The 23,020-nt window shown below is 41.7% G+C and overlaps 2 protein-coding genes across 7 annotated transcripts in view; one reads left to right on the top strand and one right to left on the bottom strand.

Moving 5' to 3' along the window:
* LOC128688145 (pneumococcal serine-rich repeat protein) overlaps positions 1-23,020 on the bottom strand; it is an 88,364-nt gene that overhangs the window by 35,346 nt on the left and 29,998 nt on the right. The window lies entirely within an intron of this gene.
* RNaseX25 (Ribonuclease X25) overlaps positions 1-23,020 on the top strand; it is a 36,214-nt gene that overhangs the window by 6,595 nt on the left and 6,599 nt on the right. For all 3 annotated transcript variants that reach the window (XM_070086816.1, XM_070086817.1, XM_070086818.1), the window contains exons 2-6: positions 3,897-3,972; positions 5,541-5,684; positions 5,911-6,131; positions 9,224-9,378; positions 20,826-20,971. In XM_070086816.1, coding sequence (XP_069942917.1) covers positions 3,920-3,972; positions 5,541-5,684; positions 5,911-6,131; positions 9,224-9,378; positions 20,826-20,971 — 719 coding nt within the window. In that variant the 5' untranslated portion in view covers positions 3,897-3,919. The remainder of the gene's footprint in view (positions 1-3,896; positions 3,973-5,540; positions 5,685-5,910; positions 6,132-9,223; positions 9,379-20,825; positions 20,972-23,020) is intronic.

Raw genomic sequence — 23,020 nt, 5'->3', positions numbered from 1 at the left:
AGCCGAAATTATCATAAGGCGAATTAATTTTCCCCATAAGAAATAATGGAAATCAAATTAATCCGTGCAAGACACCCTAAAGTATGAAAAAAATTTTTTTTTTTACCACATGAAATATTAATTTTAATACACACAAACTGAAGAAGACATGCACAATTACTACTCTACTAAGAATAGAATACATGACACTTACCTTTATTGAAGATCTGGTGATGATTGATAGGATGGGAGGAGGGGAGAGTGTGGTAGTTGTTATTGTTTAGAAGGGGAATCCCCTTCCATTAGGACTTGAGGTATCACGTCCTTTTCCAGGGTTACTTCCCTTCTTTTTTTAATGCCACTAGGACCAGCTTGAGAGTCACTGGCCCCCTCTGTAATTAGTATTTTACAACATGTAAACCACACAATAACCAAATTCTGTAAACTCAGCATTGTAATCCTTATAGAGAATAAACTTTGAACATATCTGTCCATAGAGCTCTGGACCTCCCGTTCCTTTAAACTTTCCTAAAATGGGCCATAACAGTGTCATTGTAATAGTCACCAGCACGGCTTGCAGTAGCTGTGTCAGGGTGATTTTCATCCGCAAAGGTTTGCAGTTCAACCCACTTTGCACACATTTCCTTAATCTTTGAAGTAGGCAACTTCCTCAGTTTCTCTCTCCCCTCCTCTGAAGTAGTTTCCTCAGGTCTGGCCTCTTGCTGTTGAAGATGATCTTGCAGCTCTTCAGTGGTTAGTTCTTCATTGTCCTCCTCCACCAACTCTTCCACATCCTCCCCACTAACCTCCAACCCCATGGACTTTCCCAATGCCACAATAGATTCCACAACTGGCATAGGCTCCTGAGGGTTAGCCCCAAACCCTTCAAAATTCCTTTCTTCTACACATTGTGGCCACAGTTTCTTCCAAGCAGAGTTCAAGGTCCTCTTAGTCACTCCCTCCCAAGCCTTACCTATAAGGTTTATGCAATTAAGGATGCTAAAGTGATCCTTCCAAAACTCTCTTAGAGTCAATCGAGTGTCTGAGGTCACTTCGAAGCACTTTTGAAACATAGCTTTTGTGTAGAGTTTTTTGAAGTTTGAATTGACCTGCTGGTCCATGGGCTACAGGAGAGCAGTGGTATTAGGAGGCAAAAACTTGACCTTAGAAAGTCATTCTGCCAAGTCTGAAGGATGACCAGGAGCATTGTCTAATACCAGGAGGCACTTAAGGTCCAATTTCTTTTTCACAGTGGGGGCAAATGCATGGTGTAACCAGTCATAGAAAAAGTCCCTAGTGACCCATGCCTTAGTGTCTGCCCTCCACAGCACACACAAATTAGCCTTGAGGATATTCTTTTGCCTGAATGCTCTAGGAGTTTCTGAGTGATACACCAATAAAGGCTTCACTTTGCAGTCACCACTAGCATTGGCACACATGCTTATGTCCTGGGAGTGCCTTTTCCTCCTGAGTAATGTAGGTCCTGCATGGCAATTTCTTCCAAAACAGGCCTGTTTCATCACAATTAAACACTTGTTCAGGTTTCAATCCTTCAGCCTCTATGTACTCCTTGAATTCATGCACATATTTTTCAGCCGCTTTGTGGTCTGAACTGGCAGCCTCACCTTGCCTAATCACAACCTTTGCTGGCCTTAAATTCACTCACATCACCACTAGTTGCAGGCAATTTTTTTACCAAATTGTCATGCAACTGCCTAGCCTTTTCACAAATGATCGCTTGAGAGATGCTATCTCCTGCTATCTGTTTTTCATTTATCCACACCAATAACAGTCTCTCAACATTTTCTAACACTTGTGGTCGCTGTTTCGTAATCACAGTTGCACCTTTTGCAAGAACAGCTTCCTTGACTGCTGTTTTCCTGCTCACTATAGTAGAGATGGTTGATTGGGGTTTACTATACAACCTGACCAGCTCCGACACATGCACTCCACTTTTGTACTTTGCAATTATCTCTTTCTTCATTTCAACAGTCATTAGCACCCTTGGTCTCGAAGGGTTGGCACTAGGAGCTTTCTTGGGGCCCATGGTGACTTATTTTGCAGAAACAAGCACCAAAAACAGTGATAATATGAATAATATGGAATGTATCGAATGTATCCTTAGATGTGCGCACACTGGCTGGCTTGTAAACACTGGCACACACGGGGCAGTTCAGGCTACACGTGGACACGTCTCGTACGAACCGCATCGCATACCGGGTTTTGTAATGGGAACCGAGGCAAATTCTCTGCAATATAATGCATCGGTTACCGGATTTATCGGATACCGATAGCATCGCGAACCGGGGGTCCACTGTACAGCATACACATTTTATGTTTATAATGCACCTACTGTATTGCTTGTGTGCATGTATATATACAGTGGACCCCCGGTTAACGATATTTCTTCACTCCAGAAGTATGTTCAGGTGCCAGTACTGACTGAATTTGTTCCCATAAGAAATATTGTGAAGTAGATTAGTCCATTTCAGACCCCCAAACATACACGTACAAACGCACTTACATAAATACACTTACATAATTGGTCACATTCGGAGGTAATCGTAAACTTTATTGAATAGACTGATGCAGTGGTCGGAGAAGTGGCAGATGCAGTTTAATATAGACAAATGCAAAGTTCTAAATGTTGGACAGGACAATAACCATGCCACATATAAACTAAATAATGTAGATCTTAATATTACGGATTGCGAAAAAGATTTAGGAGTTCTGGTTAGCAGTAATCTGAAACCAAGACAACAGTGCATAAGTGTTCGCAATAAAGCTAATAGAATCCTTGGCTTCATATCAAGAAGCATAAATAATAGGAGTCCTCAGGTTTTTCTTCAACTCTATACATCCTTGGTTAGGCCTCATTTAGATTATGCTGCACAGTTTTGGTCACCGTATTACAGAATGGACATAAATTCTCTGGAAAATGTACAAAGGAGGATGACAAAGTTGATCCCATGTATCAGAAACCTTCCCTATGAGGATAGACTAAGGGCCCTGAAACTGCACTCTAGAAAGACGTAGAATTAGGGGGGATATGATTGAGGTGTATAAATGGAAGACAGGAATAAATAAAGGGGATGTAAATAGTGTGCTGAAAATATCTAGCTTAGACAGGACTCGCAGCAATGGTTTTAAGTTGGAAAAATTCAGATTCAGGAAGGATATAGGAAAGTACTGGTTTGGTAATAGAGTTGTGGATGAGTGGAACAAACTCCCAAGTACCGTTATAGAGGCCAGAACGTTGTGTAGCTTTAAAAATAGGTTGGATAAATACATGAGTAGATGTGGGTGGGTGTGAGTTAGACCTGATAGCTTGTGCTAACAGGTCGGTTGCCGTGTTCCTCCCTTAAGTCAATGTGACCTGACCTGACTAGGTTGGGTGCATTGGCTTAAGCCGGTAGGAGACTTGGACCTGCCTCGCATGGGCCAGTAGACCTTCTGCAGTGTTCCTTCGTTCTTATGTTCTTATGCGGGGGTCCACTGTATATAGTATAGGGAAATTTCAGTTTACATAACATGCATCACTGTTAACATTTAAACAGGTTCATTCGGGTTCAGTTGTGAGGAAGATGCAGACATTGGGTATGTTTTGTTATACCTTGTACATGTACCTGTAGAAATAAAGATATTATTATTATTATTATTATTATATACCTGCTTTTCCCTGTTCACTTCACAATAAATAAGTACAGTACGTACCTAAGTATTAACAAACTATTTCGGATTACAACCTGGGAAAAAGGCCCCCCAAAAAAGATCCCAATAGATGAACCAAGATAAATTGGGTTTCCTGAGCTATTCTCTCTTGCTAACCTTCTTGGTTAATACTCCAAATAAAGCCTTCTTCCTCTTAACTGTTAATTCTTTGCTTTAGTTTTTACATTTCTATTTTCTTTCCTCAGTTCCTCACTTCCGTGAAACTACAATGAAATTGGTGTTAAATCTAGTCCTCATCAGAGCTCTGCTAGTGCATGCCAGGTTGGTGCTCTTCTTTTGTATCACAACCAGTGTGTTATTATTTACCTATTATGTACAGTTTTATATGGTGAAAATTACATAAAAATAGAAACCCACATACCTGTTGTCCCCAACAAGGTGCAGTATGCACAGTATACACCTAACAAATACACATCACTTTAGGCTCCAAAAAGTGATAATTCAGTTTATAAACTTTTAGAAACACTGAGCAGAGACAAAGATCTGGGGATGATTAGGAAAAAAAAAAAAAACATTTATCACTAACCACTCATGTGACTGTTGTGGTGGCCCGGTGGCCTGGTGGCTAAAGCTCTCACTTCACACACGGAGGGCCTGGGTTCGATTCCCAGCAAGTGGAAACATTTCGACACGTTTCCTTACACCTGTTGTCCTGTTCACCGAGCAGCAAATAGGTACCTGGGTGTTAGTCAACTGGTGTAAGTCGCATCCTGCAGGACAAGATTCAGGACCCCAATGGAAATAAGTTAGACAGTCCTCGATGATGCACTGACTTTCTTGGGTTATCCTGGGTGGCTAACCCACTGAGGTTAAAAATCCAAAGAAAATCTTATCTTATCTATAAAACTTATATGTTGTACAAGCAAATTTCAAAGTAACTTTTATATACAATGGACCCCCGAATTTCGTACTTGATCCATTCCAGAAGGTCGGTCTAAAATATATGAAAACTGAAGTAATATTTCCCATAAGAAATAATGTAAATACAATTAATCCAGGGTAATATTTTTCAACAGAAGTTCACAACTCGTTCCACTTTGCACACACGTCCTTAATCACTGAAGAAGACCCCTTCTCCCCTCTCACTTCGTCCTCCTCCTCCTCTTCCTCCTTCTGGCACTAGGAACTTTCTTTGGGCCCATGGTGGCTTTTCACAGCCACAATCAATAAACAAGCACAAAAATTGCAAAATGTTTCGGATGAATGCTCACTCAACCAGTGACAAAGCCATACTGAGACATGTACGTGGCAGTGTCCCGGGTTGGCGGACACGTTTGATACGTACGATTTCCGGATGTAGGTATGAAATCCGAACCTAAATTTTGCCCAAAAAAGTGTTCCAAATCTGAATTGTACGATATTCGAACCATACGAAAACCGGAGTTCCACTGTATATCCTGTAATGTGTTGCACTTTATCTGGTTCGTAAAAGGCTAAATAAAATGTTCATAATGCATGTTAGACTAAAGCTGGATTACTGCAGCTGTAGTATGGTGTCCTTACCCTAACAAATGATCTTAGCAAAACAGAAAATTAAAAAAAAAAAAAAAAAAAAAATCTACAAAATGAACCCCAGAATTAAGAAACCTCACCATGTATTAATGTTTGAACACTGAATGGACTAGAAGTGCACTCGATGGTAGACATGAATAAAGCAGGATACAAGAGTATATATATAGTATTAATAACCATGTAGATTTTTTTATAAAATGGAGATAATAAGATCACGATCATAAACTATGTTATAAAACATGTGTGCAGTTGCGTGCATACACGTATGTATATGTATGAGAGTGTTAATGAACCTTAACTTTCATGTCTATTAACAGAGCTTCTTGGAGTGTGCAGTGGGATGTGTTAATATTCACACAACAGTGGCCAATAACTAGCTGCATTGACCACTTGATACATAACCCACAAGCATCATGCAATCTTTTCCCCAACATGACATCATGGACAATCCATGGTATATGGTAAAGTATAATCAGGATTTTTGGTTGATGATTCTTTTTTTTTTTTTTAAGTACTATTCATAAACTTTTATTTTGGTTTCTGCATCCTTAAATGATCATGCTCATTGCAGTAAAATTTTTTTTCATATTTAATGATTCTACTAGTTTCACAATACAGCTTTGCATTGACTTAGTACAGTAATATTAATTTGTTGTTACACTATATAATTTGTACTATATTCTGCAGGCCCACCAAGCTTGGAACCAAAGGCCCATCTTTTTGTAATAATTCATGGCATTTTCAAGAGATACAGATTGAAAAGATTGAGCCCTATTTAATTAAATATTGGGGAAATATATATGCTGAAGATCCACGCACATCTCTCTGGAAGCATGAGTGGTCGAAGCATGGCACTTGTGCAGCTGAGCTTCCTACCCTAAATTCGGAAGTGAAATATTTTGAGAAAGGTAAAAAAAAAAATTAAGGGATCATGGTGATATTACACATCCCTCTCTAAAGCTTGCTTTTACTGGAAAGTAATCTCCCTCTCTACTATACACCCTAACCTGAGCCTCACTATCCTCATAAAAACTCTTTACCACATTTATTAATTCTCCTCATTAACTTCACATCATTTGGGAACAGGGACATTTCTGAGTCTAACCCTTCCATCATGTCATTCACATATACATGTACCAGGAATAGCACTGGTCTTAGGACTGACCCCTGTGGGACCTCACTTGTCACAGGTGCCCACTGTGATACCTCATCACATCCATCAGTAACCCCCTGTTACTGAAAGAAGGGAAGATACTTAGGGATTGGCAGAGAGTATGAATACATGTAGTTCCATTTTATAAAGTGAAGATACCTTAGTAAGGAATCGTTCAAGACACTGTACACTGTGTACGTCAGGCCCATACTGGAGTATGCAGTACCTGTTTGGAACCCACACTTGATCAAGCACATCAAGAAATTAGAGAAAGTGCAAAGGTTTGCAACAAGGTTAGTTCCAGAGCTAAGGGGAATGTCCTACGAAGAATGGTTAAGGGAAATTGGCCTGATGACACTGGAAGACAGGAGGGTTAGGGGAGACATGATAATAATAATAATAAATCTTTATTTACTACAAGTACATGTACATGGTATACAGGCCTAGCTGACATCAATGACATACTACTATATAGAAAGCCCCTTGTTATGCTGAATATTTCGGGCAAATTAGGTCAGTGTCCCAGGATGTGACCCACACCAGTCGACTAACACTCAGGTACCCATTTTACTGATGGGGAACATAGACAACAGGTGGAAAGAAACATGCCCAATGTTTCTACTCTGGCTGGGAATCGAACCCAGGCCCTCGCCGTGAGAAGCAAGAGCTTTAACCACCAGGCCACTGTGTGGAATAGACAAGGTGAACAGAGACAGGATGTTCCAGAGAGGGGACACAGAAACGAGGGGTCACAATTGGAAGGTGAAGACCCAGAGGAGTCAAAGGGATGTTAGGAAGTATTTCTTCAGCCATAGAGTAGTCAGGAAGTGGAATAGCCTAGCAAGTGAGGTAGTGGAGGCAGGAACCATACATAACTTTAAGATAAGGTATGGTAAAGCTCATGGAGCAGGGAGTGAGAGGACCTAGTAGCACTCAGTGAAGAGGTGGGGCCAGGAGCTGAGTCTCAACCCCTGCAACCACAATTAGGTGAGTACATTTATTGAACAAAAGTACCAATCATTCCAAAATTATATCCTCCCCCTGCTTTTAACATTTCTGTCATGATCCCATCAGTTCCAGCTGCTTTACCCCTTTACTTAATACCTCATGCACCTCCCTCACACTCACATCCGGCTCTTCTTCACTCCTAGATGTTATACCTCCCTGGCCTCCCTCTCTTCATCAACATTTTGCAGTTCCTCAAAATATTCCTGCTATCTTCCCAATACCTCCAACTCCCCTATTCTGTTTCTAACCATTAAATCCATTTGTTCTCTAGGCTTTCTTAACCTATTTATCTCCAAATTTTGTTCTTATTCTCAGCAAAATTTGTTGACAGCTCCTCACCCATTCTGTCATTTGCTCTCCTTTTACACTTCCTCACCAGTCTCTTTACCTCACTTTTACTCTCCAGATATGCCACCCTTCTTATATCACTTCTGCTTTGTAAAAACCTCTCATAAGATACCTTTTTCTCTTTTATTACACCCTTAACCTCATCATTCCACCAATCACTCTTCTTTCCTCCTGCATCCACCCTCCTAGAGCCACAAACTTTTGGCCTGCATTCTAACTGCCTTTTTAAAACTATTCCACCCCTCTTAATTTTCACACTACCTATAATCTCACTAGCCCACCTTTCTCTTAGTAGTTGCTTATATCTCACCCTAACTTTCTCTTCCCTTAGTTTATAAACTTTCACCTCTCTTGTACTTGCTGTTGCCAGTTTCATTTTGCCAAATCTAACTCTAACTGTAGCTACAACTACATATTGATCCGATATATCTGTTGCCCCTACATAAACATGCACATCCTGAAATCTACCCATCAACCTTTTATCCACCAATACATAATCTAGCGAACTATTTTCATTATGCGCTATATCTTATCTTGTATACTTATTTATTCTCTTTTTCTTAAAATATGTATTACCTAATACCAAACCTCTTTCTATACATAGTTCATTTAAGGCCCCCCTATTTTCAGTTACCCCTGCCATCCCAAATTTATCTACTACACCCTCCACAACAGTTTTACCAACTTTAGCACTTAGGTCCCCCACCAGAAGTACTCTCTCACTTGGTTCAAAACTCCCCATGCACTCATTCAACATCTCCCAAAATCTCTCTCTCTCTCTCTCTCTCCTCAACACTTCTCTCTTCTCCAGGTGTATAAACACTTAATATGACCCACTTTTCACATCTGACCCTTATTTTACTCCACATAATCCTTGAATTTATGCATTTATATTCCCCCTTTTCCTTAAATAACTCATCCTTCAACATTATTGCTACCCCTTCCTTAACTATAACTCTATCAGAAACCCCTGACCTAATCCCATTAATTTCTTCCCACTGAAACTCTCCTACCCCCTTCAGCTTTGTTTCACTAGAGCTAGGACATCCAGTTTCTTTTCATTCATAACATCCACAATCTTGTCTTTCTTATTATTCGCACTACATCCACACACATTCAGACATCCCAACTTGAAGGTTTTCCTCTTTTTATTTTTAGTAAGCTGTATGGAAAAAGGGGTTACTAGCCCATTGCTCACTGTATTTTAGTTGACTTACAGCATGCATGGCTTACAGAGGAAATATTCTTACTGAAATCTTCTGTATATAAATGAATCATCATCCCTGGAAAAGTGATAGTGAAAGTTTCTCTCCTAGCCAGTATTGTGATTCTTTTCTGTTTTTTTTCTACTTATCCCAACACTACCTCTTTTCCCTTTGCCTGTTAAGAGAGATTTCAACTGTGCCTGTGGTGCTGAATGACTCTTATAGATACTATAGTTCTTTCCTTGAATATATTAATATAATTATCATTTTGTCTTGTGTCTTTCAGGTCTTGAGTGGGTCACGCAGTATGATTATGTAGCTGTTCTAGGCAAGAGCAACATTTATCCACATGATATCAAGAGCTATACTCGTGAAGACATCAACACGGCCATTAAGGACATGTTTGGTGTTGATCCCGCAGTTGATTGCATATACAATAAAGTAATATACCATAACTGCATTCTCATGCTTTTTTGCATGATTATTTTTAATATATAGGCAATCTTCACTTAATGACACAGATGAATGCAACTAAATCCTAATGTACAGTACAGTAGTACAGTATTTTGAAAAGTCATGTATTAGAACGAATTTTCCTATGAAGTCATATTATTGTGATCTCTCCCTGCAAGAGGGATCAATCATTTTTACTCTTGTTTTATCTAAAAATTACCATGAATAGGCTAGATTTGGAAAACACAAGCTCTACCAATATCCAATCATTGGTATAAGTGGAAACATTAGGCATGTTTCCTTACACCTGCTGTCCCTGTTCACCTAGTAGAAAGTAGGTACCTGGGTGTTAGTCAACTGTTGTACCTCTTCAAGGGGGGGCCCCTTGGCATGGTGAAGAGGCTCTTGTTCTGAGGAATTAGACCTGTTGGTATCCTTCCTCAGACTGAACCTAATTACCCCTAATCCCCCCTTCCCTATCCATCCTCCCTTTTTCCTGTCCTCCTCCTCCTCCTCCTCCCCGCCTCTTCCTTTTGCCCTTCCTCTATTTGGCCTTTGGGATTTTTCCCACAGGCACGCTAGTTCCTGGGTAGGGGAAAGGGTACCGGGGTCCATCCCATTCCGTTGAGGTTCTTGGCGGTGGTGTAGTTTGCCGTGGAATCTGGATCGCCTGGGGATGCCCCAATCCCTCTCCGGTCTCCCGGGGGGTGACTCTGGGTGTCTTTCGGGTGACGGGTGTATCTCTGGAGGCTGCCTTTCAGATTCCGGGGGTGGTGGCCAAAGGAGATATGCTTTGTGGCAGATATCCGGCCGCCCTCTCTTTTGTCCACCAAGGTAGCTCGGCAGATGTGAGGTTGCTATCCCAGATTCCATGGAGGACCCAATCCATGTTCCCGCTACCCCTGGGCTCCTCCTTGTTACCGCACCCCATTCTGACCCCGCCTCGTCTTTTGACCACTCTTCGGACACTCCTAAGGCCCCTATACCTCTTGCTGGTGCTGTTTCATCACCTGCTTCAGGTGCCAGGGTTTTGACTGACTCCTTCGATTTGTCTGACATCCGCTCTTCTTTGACTATGCTTCCGGCCTCTCCCTCTACGGTGCGGCATTTTTCGAATCGCCAGCCCATCCCACGTCGGGCCAACTCCAGTCCCACTCCTAAATGCCAACGACAATTGCCTGATGATACTTCCTTGCCACCTTCTCGTTCTACTCAGAAAAGACCGACATGTCGTGCTCTCCCTTTCCACGCTCAGTTTCGGAATGCACAATGGACTAAATTCTTTACTTTATGACCGACTTCCTCTATTACCTATCTTTCCGACCATAGTATTGGCAAGGTGCTCTTACGCTATGTTGGTAGAGCTATTTCCTTTCATGCTCTCAAGATCATCACTGTCCAGAATGCCACCCAAGCTCGTGATCTTTCTCTTCTTTCACATATCGATACTATTTCTGTCACTATCGAAAAACATCATTCCCTCAATTCTTGTAGTGGTACTGTTATTCTGCCCCATACCATAATCCAACAGAATTTCCAGACATGTGGCTATGACATTCTTGAACAGCTGGAACTCCAAGATCTCCCAATCCTCAGAGTAGACACTTACATCCTTCCTGCCCACAGGCGGAGACATTACCCTTGCAGTGTGGCTCAATTAGTTTTCGACAGCTGTGAATTCCTATCCTCTGTTTATGTAGCAAGACATCATTTACACGTTTGAAAGGTGATCCCTACACCGCAACAGCGTAGAAACTGCTGGCGATTTGGTCACCCTTCAAAATATTGCAGATCTATAGCCGAATGCCCAGTCTGTGGTGCCGATGGCCATTCTAATACGTCTTGTAGTCGACCTCCCTCTTGCCTTAATTGTCATGAGGCTCACCCTTCTTACTCTCGCCGTTGCCAGGTCTACTTAAATGAGCGAGAAATCCGTTGCCTCAAAGAAGCTGAATGTCTCCCTTATTCTATGGCAGTTTCTCAACTGCACCTCCAAGGGAGACTGCCCCGTATTTCTTATTCTCGTGTTTCTAAACGTCCCCCCCTTCTGCGGTCCCATCTTCTGCAACTTCCTCTGTGGTTACCCCTCCCATAGTCACTTCTGTCTCAAATTCTTTTGCTGTCCTAGGCTCAGAAGTCCCTACTTCAACACCTCAGTCTTTTCTCACTTCTTCGTGTTCTCCCTCACAAGCCCCGGTATCAACAAGACCTCGTACGACACCTTCTCCCAATCGTCCCTCTACTGCTCAGAAGTCCAAAAAATCTCCATTGCTCAAATCTCCTTTAACCTCTCCTTCACTTCTTCCACCTCCAAATTTTACCTTCCTGGTCTGTACCTGGTTCTTCCCCTCTCACTGGCTCTGTTACAAGTGTGGAGATTCACCCTCCTCTGCATGCTGTGCCTTCCTCCTCTGTTCCCTCCCCAGTTTCTTCCTCTTCTACCACCTCCCAGGTTTCTGCCTCTTCAGTCCCCTCCCACACTTCTTCTCCAGTTCCCTCCACCCTTTCATCCACCCCTACTTTGGTACAGCCCATTACGGTTCCAATCTTTACTCACCCTCCCCCTTCCATCTCTAATATTGTCTCCCATGCGATGTCTTTGAATTCCGAAACACGTGAAGCTATCTCTGAATATATTGCAGAGACCAAACCATCAATGGACACTGATCCACCCCCTGTTCCTTCTCTTTCCTCTCCTCCATCTGCGCAACTCCTTTCTTCGCAGCGCACCGTTCCTTCACTGCTTGAACGTTTTCCGCTACCGCCGCATGTGGACTTTTCTAATCCCTCTAGTCCATAGGTACCCTTACCTGTGGATTTTTGGTATCTTTATCGTTGCCAGTCATGGCCTATTTACAGTGGAATATATGTGGCCTCAGGGGTAATCGGGGTGAGCTTCAGATGTTGCTCTCCCAGTTTTACCCTGTTGGTGTGTACGAATGGTATATAATACCGACAAGATGAGAGTAAGACACATGTGCAACATCTGGGTATCTTTATTGTAGACGTTTCGCCATCCAGTGGCTTTATCAATACAAATTCCAGGACATAACTTGAAGACAGTAGAACTATGTACAGAAGATGAGGTAATCAGTCCCTCAACCTAGGAGTAGGTGCGAACAGCACCATAGTCGTGGAGATTCTGAAGCAGAAGAAAGAATCCTGGCGCTTATATAGTAACGTCAGGTGAAGCAGACGAGGGCAAATTCACTGGTGGGCGGGATTCCCCAGTGGAAGTAGGTCCTTCCCAAAGAGATGGGTTAGTTGTAGTAGTAGTAGTAGTTGTCGTAGTAGTGAAGGTTATGTATATGTCCTCAGAATTAAGATTCCATGATGTTGCAGTGTCTGACAAGTTGTGTACGAATGGTATATAATACCGACAAGATGAGAGTAAGACACATGTGCAACATCTGGGTATCTTTATTGTAGACGTTTCGCCATCCAGTGGCTTTATCAATACAAATTCCAGGACATAACTTGAAGACAGTAGAACTATGTACAGAAGATGAGGTAATCAGTCCCTCAACCTAGGAGTAGGTGCGAACAGCACCATAGTCGTGGAGATTCTGAAGCAGAAGAAAGAATCCTGGCGCTTATATAGTAACGTCAGGTGAAGCAGACGAGGGCAAATTCACTGGTGGGCGGGATTCCCCAGTGGAAGTAGGTCCTTCCCAAAGAGATGGGTTAGTTGTAGTAGTAGTAGTAGTTGTCGTAGTAGTGAAGGTTATGTACATGTCCTCAGAATTAAGATTCCATGATGTTGCAGTGTCTGACAAGTTGTGTACGAATGGTATATAATACCGACAAGATGAGAGTAAGACACATGTGCAACATCTGGGTATCTTTATTGTAGACGTTTCGCCATCCAGTGGCTTTATCAATACAAATTCCAGGACATAACTTGAAGACAGTAGAACTATGTACAGAAGATGAGGTAATCAGTCCCTCAACCTAGGAGTAGGTGCGAACAGCACCATAGTCATGGAGATTCTGAAGCAGAAGAAAGAATCCTGGCGCTTATATAGTAACGTCAGGTGAAGCAGACGAGGGCAAATTCACTGGTGGGCGGGATTCCCCAGTGGAAGTAGGTCCTTCCCAAAGAGATGGGTTAGTTGTAGTAGTAGTAGTAGTTGTCGTAGTAGTGAAGGTTATGTACATGTCCTCAGAATTAAGATTCCATGATGTTGCAGTGTCTGACAAGTTGTGTACGAATGATATATAATACCGACAAGATGAGAGTAAGACACATGTGCAACATCTGGGTATCTTTATTGTAGACGTTTCGCCATCCAGTGGCTTTATCAATACAAATTCCAGGACATAACTTGAAGACAGTAGAACTATGTACAGAAGATGAGGTAATCAGTCCCTCAACCTAGGAGTAGGTGCGAACAGCACCATAGTCGTGGAGATTCTGAAGCAGAAGAAAGAATCCTGGCGCTTATATAGTAACGTCAGGTGAAGCAGACGAGGGCAAATTCACTGGTGGGCGGGATTCCCCAGTGGAAGTAGGTCCTTCCCAAAGAGATGGGTTAGTTGTAGTAGTAGTAGTAGTTGTCATAGTAGTGAAGGTTATGTACATGTCCTCAGAATTAAGATTCCATGATGTTGCAGTGTCTGACAAGTTGTGTACGAATGGTATATAATACCGACAAGATGAGAGTAAGACATGTGGGATTGGCAGGAAGCTGTCAATTTTGTTCCAAATGCCCACCAGTTTGATGACAGCCAAAGTGGAATACAGCCATCTTGTACACTTGGGAACAATGCCACTGAACTGGAATGTTTCGAGTTATTCTTTGACGAACCACTGATGGAAAGTATTGTCATGGAAAGCAACACATACTACGAGTACACCATGGCAAACACATTACTTTCACCAAAATCACGTCTACACCAGTGGAAGGAGGCAACTGTGGCTGAGATGTATCTTTTCTTTGCCGCAATAATGCTTATGCCACATGTGTATAAGCACAAAGTGAAATCATACTGGTCAACAGACCGCCTGATTGCAACCCCAGGTTTCAGTGATATAATGACAGTGAATTGATTTGTGCTAATGTTACATATGCTTCATTTCTCAGACAAAACCAGGCCTGACAGAACTGACAGGTTATATAAGATTAGGAATGTGTTTGTGTATCTGAAAGAGAAATTCAGTATGCATTTTTATCCCTTCAGGAAGCTTGTAATTGACGAGTCTTTGATTCTGTTCAAAGGAAGACTCTCTTTCAAGCAGTACATACCAAGCAAGAGGAAACGCTTTGGTATAAAGTTGTTTGTGCTTTGTGATTGTTACAGTGGTCTGGTATTGGATATTATTGTGTACACTGGAAGTTATACATTGCAAAATACCAGGAAGTTATTGGGCATCTCAGGTGATGTGGTTAGAACAATGATAGAACCATACCTTGGTAAGGGGCATATATTATATACAGATAACTGGTACACAAGCCCCTCACTCAGTGATTTTTTGCGAGTGAACATGACAGATGTGTGTGGCACAGTGCGTGCAAATCGGAAACATATGCCCAGGTTTGACGCTGGCACTCTTAGAGGTGAGGTGCAGGCGTTTGCTGCCAATGACATCATGGCATTTCGGTGGCATGACAAACGAGATGTCACACTGTTGTCATCAGTTCACCCTAATGAAATGGCAGACAGTGGCAGGCAGCATAGAGAGAGCAATGAACCCATTCTAAAACCTGCAGCTGTGATTGATTACACCTTCAACATGCGTTCAGTGGACAAATGTGACATGCAGATTGGGTTTGCTGATTGTGTTTGCAAGAGTTATAAGTGGTACATCAAACTGTTTTTCCATCTTCTGGACATTTCCATGCTCAATGCTTATAATATGTATAAGATGAGGACCAGAAACAAACCACAGTACGGCGAATTCTGTTTGTCTGTCATCAGACAAATAGTATTCAAGTACCAAGGAACAGCACCTGCAATTGACCGCCCACCAAATTATCAACAACTACCTGCTCGTCTGAAGCATGGTGATCACTTCCTGGTAAAACTGCCTGCTACTGCTTTCAAGAAAAAGGCTCAGAAGAGGTGTTACGTCTGTTCACATACAAAAAAACGCCCACAACAACGCAGAGACACTCGTTTTATGTGTGAGGAATGTAAAACACCACTGTGCATGACACCATGTTTCAAAGAGTTCCACAGGCTGCAGAACTTCTAGAAACATTCCCTGTGACTGTATATGTGTATATAAAATATAGAAAAATAGTAATAAACAACATTTCATATCGTTTGTTTGTGTAAATATTTTTTGTAAACAAAATAATGACAACAGTGTTTACGCCCTTATTGTGTAGTATTGAAAAAGAAATAACTTACAAAATACTGATCATGTTGGCCTCAGAGGCCATAAAAGTTACTCAGAAAAAGAAAAATTGAAAAAATAATTGAAATTTATTATTATTATCACACTGGCCAATTCCCACCAAGGCAGGGTGGCCCGAAAAAGAAAAACTTTCACTATCATTCACTCCATCACTGTCTTGCCAGAAGGGTGCTTTACACTACAGTTTTTAAACTGCAACATTAACACCCCTCCTTCAGAGTGCAGGCACTGTACTTCCCATCTCCAGGACTCAAGTCCGGCATGCCGGTTTCCCTGAACCCCTTCATAAATGTTACTTTGCTCACACTCCAACAGCACGTCAAGTATTAAAAACCATTTGTCTCCATTCACTCCTATCAAACACGCTCACGCATGCCTGCTGGAAGTCCAAGCCCCTCGCACACAAAACCTCCTTTACCCCCTCCCTCCAACCTTTCCTAGGCCGACCCCTACCCCGCCTTCCTTCCACTACAGACTGATACACTCTTGAAGTTATTCTGTTTCGCTCCATTCTCTCCACATGTCCGAACCACCTCAACAACCCTTCCTCAGCCCTCTGGACAACAGTTTTGGTAATCCCGCACCTCCTCCTAACTTCCAAACTACGAATTCTCTGCATTATATTCACACCACACATTGCTCTCAGACACGACATCTCCACTGCCTCCAGCCTTCTCCTCGCTGCAACATTCATCACCCATGCTTCACACCCATATAAGAGCGTTGGTAAAACTATACTCTCATACATTCCCCTCTTTGCCTCCAAGGACAAAGTTCTTTGTCTCCACAGACTCCTAAGTGCACCACTCACCCTTTTCCCCTCATCAATTCTATGATTCACCTCATCTTTCATAGACCCATCCGTTGACACGTCCACTCCCAAATATCTGAATACATTCACCTCCTCCATACTCTCTCCCTCCAATCTGATATCCAATCTTTCATCACCTAATCTTTTTGTTATCCTCATAACCTTACTCTTTCCTGTATTCACTTTCAATTTTCTTCTTTTGCACACCCTACCAAATTCATCCACCAATCTCTGCAACTTCTCTTCAGAATCTCCCAAGAGCACAGTGTCATCAGCAAAGAGCAACTGTGACAATTCCCACTTTATGTGTGATTCTTTATCTTTTAACTCCACGCCTCCTGCCAAGACCCTCGCATTTACTTCTCTTACAACCCCATCTATAAATATATTAAACAACCACGGTGACATCACACATCCTTGTCTAAGGCCTACTTTTACTGGGAAATAATTTCCCTTTTTCCTACATACTCTAACTTGAGCCTCACTATCCTCGTAAAAACTCTTCACTGCTTTCAGTAACCTACCTCCTACACCATACACCTGCAACATCTGCCACATTGCCCCCCTATCCACCCTGTCATACGCCTTTTCCAAATCCATAAATGCCACAAAGACCTCTTTAGCCTTATCTAAATACTGTTCACTTATATGTTTCACTGTAAACACCTGGTCCACACACCCCCTACCTTTCCTAAAGCCTCCTTGTTCATCTGCTATCCTATTCTCCGTCTTACTCTTAATTCTTTCAATAATAACTCTACCATACACTTTGCCAGGTATACTCAACAGACTTATCCCCCTATAATTTTTGCACTCTCTTTTATCCCCTTTGCCTTTATACAAAGGAACTATGCATGCTCTCTGCCAATCCCTAGGTACCTTACCCTTTTCCATACATTTATTAAATAATTGCACCAACCACTCCAAAACTATATCCCCACCTGCTTTTAACATTTCTATCTTTATCCCATCAATCCCGGATGCCTTACCCCCTTTCATTTTACCTACTGCCTCATGAACTTCCCCCACACTCACAAATGGCTCTTCCTTACTCCTACAAGATGTTGTTCCTCCTTGCCCTATACACGAAATGACAGCTTCCCTATCTTCATCAACATTTAACAATTCCTCAAAATATTCCCTCCATCTTGAAAATAGTACATAAAAAAGTAAATAGAAAAATACCGGATGACGGCAGTCGGCAATGTTGTTCAATTTTGGCAAACTTCACGCCTCCATATCTCGGTAAGTATTGACGGTAAAATTTTTTTGTTTAGCCTATAATATTTAGAAAAAAAAAAACTATTTTTTCATAAGAAAAAATATTTTTTTTTTTTTTTAAATTTAGCCGACCCTGAGAACGAGTTTCGGAGAGGGCCTGTCGACCCTCAAAGGGTTAATGTGGTATTTAGAGAGAGACAACAATCTCTCCACAAGTCAGTATGGCTTTCGTAAGGGCTGTTCTACCATAGACCCCTTACTACGCTTGGATACGTATGTTCGTAATGACTTTGTGAATAACCACTCGGTTATTGCCATATTTTTTGACCTTGAGAAGGCATATGACACAACTTGGAGGTATAATATTTTGGCCCAAGCCCACTCCTTAGGCCTCTGAGGCAATCTACCATCCTTCCTTAAGAACTTTTTAACTGACAGACATTTCCGTGTTCAGGTTAATAATGTGCTCTCCCTGGACTTTGTCCAAGCTGAAGGTGTCCCTCAGGGATGTGTTCTGAGCACAACACTTTTTCTCCTTGCTATAAATGATTTGGCCTCTAGTCTTCTATCCAATACGTATTTAGTCATCACTCTATGTTGATGACTTCGCTATTGCTTGTGCAGGCGTTGACTGTCACCTCATTACAGTTTCTCTCCAGCATGTGGTCGACCGTGTTTCTAATTGGGTCACTACGCATGGGTTTAAATTTTCCAGTACCAAAACTCACCAAATTACTTTCACTAGATACTCTGTCATCTCCGATCATCCTTTGTACCTTTATGGCTCACTTATCCCTGAACGTGATACAGTCAGGTTTCTAGGCCTTCTCTTTGACCGTAGTTTATCCTGGAAACCTCACATTACCTCCCTGAAGGCAACTTGTCACAGCCGGCTGAACCTTCTTAAAACCCTTGCTCATCTTTCATGGGGAGCTGATCATCGAGCTCTCCTTCGCCTACATTCAGCCCTCATTTTATCAAAACTATATTATGGTGACCAGATCTATTCAGCAGCCTCTCCTGCTACTCTCTCTAGCCTTAATTCCATCCATCATCAGGGATTACGTTTATGCCTTGGTGCATTTTGCTCTTCCCCTGTTGAGAGCCTCTATGCAGAAGCGAATGTTCCATCCTTGCCCGATCGCCGTGATGCCCATTGCCTTCGCTACTATGTACACTCTCATGATCTCCTCAATCCTTCAATTTATAGAATAGTCACCGATATTAGTAGACATTCTTTATTCGTTCGCTGCCCCTGTTTGGTCCATCCCTTTTCTCTTCGCCTACATTCACTCGTCTTCCCTTCAGTTGCCACCTTTCTATGTTCATGTAGCATCTCACTTTTCCCTACCCCCCTGGGAAGTTCCAGCTGTTCGAGTCTGTTCTTTCTCACTCCCTTATTCAAAAGCCCAACTGCCAAAGGTAGCTTCCCGCTCTCTTTTTCCTGACCACTTCCACTCTCATTCTCATGCCATCACAGTGCACACAGATGGCTCTAAGTCTTCTGATGGTGTCAGATTCGCAGCAGTGTTTCCGGACAGCATCGTGCGAGGGCATTTACTGTCTTCGGCTAGCATTTTTACTGCTGAATTGTATGCCATTCTTGCAGCACTTATCCGTATTGCATCTTTGCCTGTGTCATCATTTGTGGTTGTTTTAGTGCTTTACAGGCTATACAAAAATTTGATACACCTCGCCCCCTAGTTCTCCATATCCAACGTTGGTTATGCCGTATCTCTACCAAGCATAAAGATATTGTTTTTTGTTGGGTCCCTGGTCATGTTGACGTACAGGGCAATGAACAGGCAGACACTGCTGCGCGGTCAGCAGTACATGACCTTCCAGTTTCATATAGAGGTGTTCCATTCACGGACTATTTTGCTGTTATAGCTACCCACCTTCACACCCATTGGCAACAACGTTGGTCTGCTCTGCTCAGTAACAAACTTCGTTCTATTAAACCGAGTATAGGCTACTGGCCATCTTCTTGTCATCAGCGTCGAGGTTGGGAGACTACTCTCTCCCGCCTTCGCATTGGCCACACTCATCTTACTCGTAGATATCTCATGGAGAGGCGCCCTGCTCCTCCCTGTGAGAACTGTCAGGTTCCAGTATCGGTCAGCCACATTCTGTTAGACTGCCCACTCTGTCAACGAGCACGCAGAATTTACCTCCAACGTCGTCTTCGCTCTGCTGCTCTCTCTTTACCTTCCCTTCTTGCTGATGGACCCTCCTTTCATCCGGACTCTCTCATTGACTTTTTGACAACAACTGACTTAATCCATGAACTCTGATGATGATGCCTTTAGCATTCCCCTCAGCCCTTTCTACCTCAACCTCTTGCTACCCTCTACCCCCGCACTATCCCCTGCCCCGCTGTTTTCTGTAACTTACTAATCGTCCCTCCCCCCTTTTGCCGCCTGATACCCTCGCTTTCTTCCCTGCCCTGCAGCACTGTATAGCCCTTGTGGTTTAGCACTTCTTTTCGATTATAATAATAACTGTTGTGGGTTGCATCCTAAGGGACAAGCTTAGAGGAGCCCAATGGAAGTGAGACAGACAATCCTTGATAATGGCCTGCCTCTATTGGGTTATTCAGGGTGGCTAACCCTCAGGTTAAAAATCTGAATAAAATCTTATCTTACCAGAAAAAGTTGTTAATTATTGATGCTAGATACCACCCAAACTGATATGTTTGATTGATGGCAAAACAAACATTTATTGTATCAGGATAATTTTGATTTATTAACCCGTAAACGGTCCAAACGTATATATACGTTTTTTCAACATTTGAAAGTACGTAAAAAAAAGTAGATCTTCTTTGTTTTTTTACATTTGAAAATGTGTAAAAAAACTTTGATCTACTTTTTTTTTTGTTATACTTGAAAATATGTAAAAAAAAAACATAGATCTACTTTTGTAGCACTACACGTGAACGTAGATCTGCTTGGACCGTTTACGGGTTAATAAGTTTATTTTGATTCCTATTAATACTATGTTAGTATGTTCTAAAAAATTTTTACTACTTACTGATACTTTCAGAAAACTAAGCAACATGAACTGTCACAAATCAAGTTGTGTTTTGACCGATCATTACACGTGGTCAATTGTGATGGGATCATCGGTGATGATGAAAATGTAATTGGAAACTGCCCTCAACAGGGAATTATATATCCTGCATCAGTAAGGTATGCATTAAAGCAAAAATGTTAATTGCAGGTTTATTGTAGCTAGAGTAGGCTCCAGATTTCATTCTCTTGATGATGTGTAGTTAAAAGTTTATCCATTTGCATTCCTATTACATCTGTATATAGAAGTAAAGAGCTGTAAGATTATTAATATTGTATATACAGTAGGGCCTCACTTATACGGCAGGTTAGGTTTCAGGCTACCGCTGGAAAGTGGACATCGCCAGAAAGCACATAAATGCCAGATAACAAGTTTACACAAACATATATTAATCTAGCAACAGAACTAGGCATTAAAAAACAAAAATAAAATAAAATACACACACAGTACACTCATTATTTACCTTAAAATATTTGTAGTCTTAATGTAGGATGAGAGGTGAGTAATATTTATTGTAATAAGAAGTCAGGTGTGAGAGATATAGCAGCCCACCTGGCCACCCCACCCACATAATATACTATGACATTTCAAATGCCCCAGAGCGATAAAATGCACATACAGTACACTCATTACTTTTTTTTTTTTTTTTTCAACAAGTTGGCCGTCTCCCACCGAGGCAGGGTGACCCAAAAAAGAAAGAAAATCCCCAAAAAGAAAAATGCTTTCATCATCATTCAACACTTTCACCTCACTCACACATAATCACTGTTTTTGCAGAGGTGCTCAGAATACAACAGTTTAGAAGCATATACGTATAAAGATACACAACATATCCCTCCAAACTGCCAATATCCCAAACCCCTCCTTCAAAGTGCAGGCATTGTACTTCCCATTTCTAGGACTCAAGTCCGACTATATGAAAATAACCGGTTTCCCTGAATCCCTTCACTAAATATTACCCTGCTCACACTCCAATAGATCGTCAGGTCCCAAGTACCATTCGTCTCCATTCACTCCTATCTAACACGCTCATGCACGCTTGCTGGAAGTCCAAACCCCTTGCGCACAAAACCTCCTTTACCCCCTCTCTCCAACCCTTTCGAGGACGACCCCTACCTTGCCTTCCTTCCCCTATAGATTTATATACTTTCCATGTCATTCTACTTTGATCCATTCTCTCTAAATGACCAAACCACCTAAACAACCCCTCTTCTGCCCTCTGACTAATACTTTTATTAACTCCACACCTTTTCCTAATTTCCACACTCCGAATTTTCTGCATAATATTTACACCACACATTGCCCTTAGACAGGACATCTCCACTGCCTCCAACCGTCTCCTCGCTGCTGCATTTACCACCCAAGCTTCACACCCATATAAGAGTGTTGGTACTACTATACTTTCATACATTCCCTTCTTTGCCTCCATAGATAACGTTTTTTGACTCTACATATACCTCAATGCACCATTCACCTTTTTTCCCTCATCAATTCTATGATTAACCTCATCCTTCATAAATCCATCCGCCGACACGTCAACTCCCAAGTATCTGAAAACATTCACTTCTTCCATACTCCTCCTCCCCAATTTGATATCCAATTTTTCTTTATCTAAATCATTTGATACCCTCATCACCTTACTCTTTTTTATGTTCACTTTCAACTTTCTACCTTTACACACATTCCCAAACTCATCCACTAACCTTTGCAATTTTTCTTTAGAATCTCCCATAAGCACAGTATCATCAGCAAAAAGTAACTGTGTTAATTCACATTTTGAATTTGATTCCCCATAATTTAATCCCACCCCTCTCCCGAACACCCTAGCATTTACTTCTTTTACAACCCCATCTATAAATATATTAAACAACCATGGTGACATTACACATACCTGTCTAAGACCTACTTTTACCGGGAAGTAGTCTCCCTCTCTTCTACACACCCTAACCTGAGCCTCACTATCCTCATAAAAACTCTTTACAGCATTTAGTAACTTACCACCTATTCAATATACTTGCAACATCTGCCACATTGCTCCCCTATCCACTCTATCATATGCCTTTTCTAAATCCATAAATGCAATAAAAACTTCCCTACTTTTATCTAAATACGTACTGTTCACATATATTACTTACCCTACATTAAGATACAAATATTTTAAGGTGAGT

The sequence above is a fragment of the Cherax quadricarinatus genome, chromosome 19, assembly GCF_038502225.1.
Source record: "Cherax quadricarinatus isolate ZL_2023a chromosome 19, ASM3850222v1, whole genome shotgun sequence".
Classification (NCBI taxonomy): Eukaryota; Metazoa; Arthropoda; class Malacostraca; order Decapoda; family Parastacidae; genus Cherax; species Cherax quadricarinatus.
Note: the sequence above shows the minus strand (reverse complement) of the source record. Positions and strands in the feature narration are given on the sequence as shown.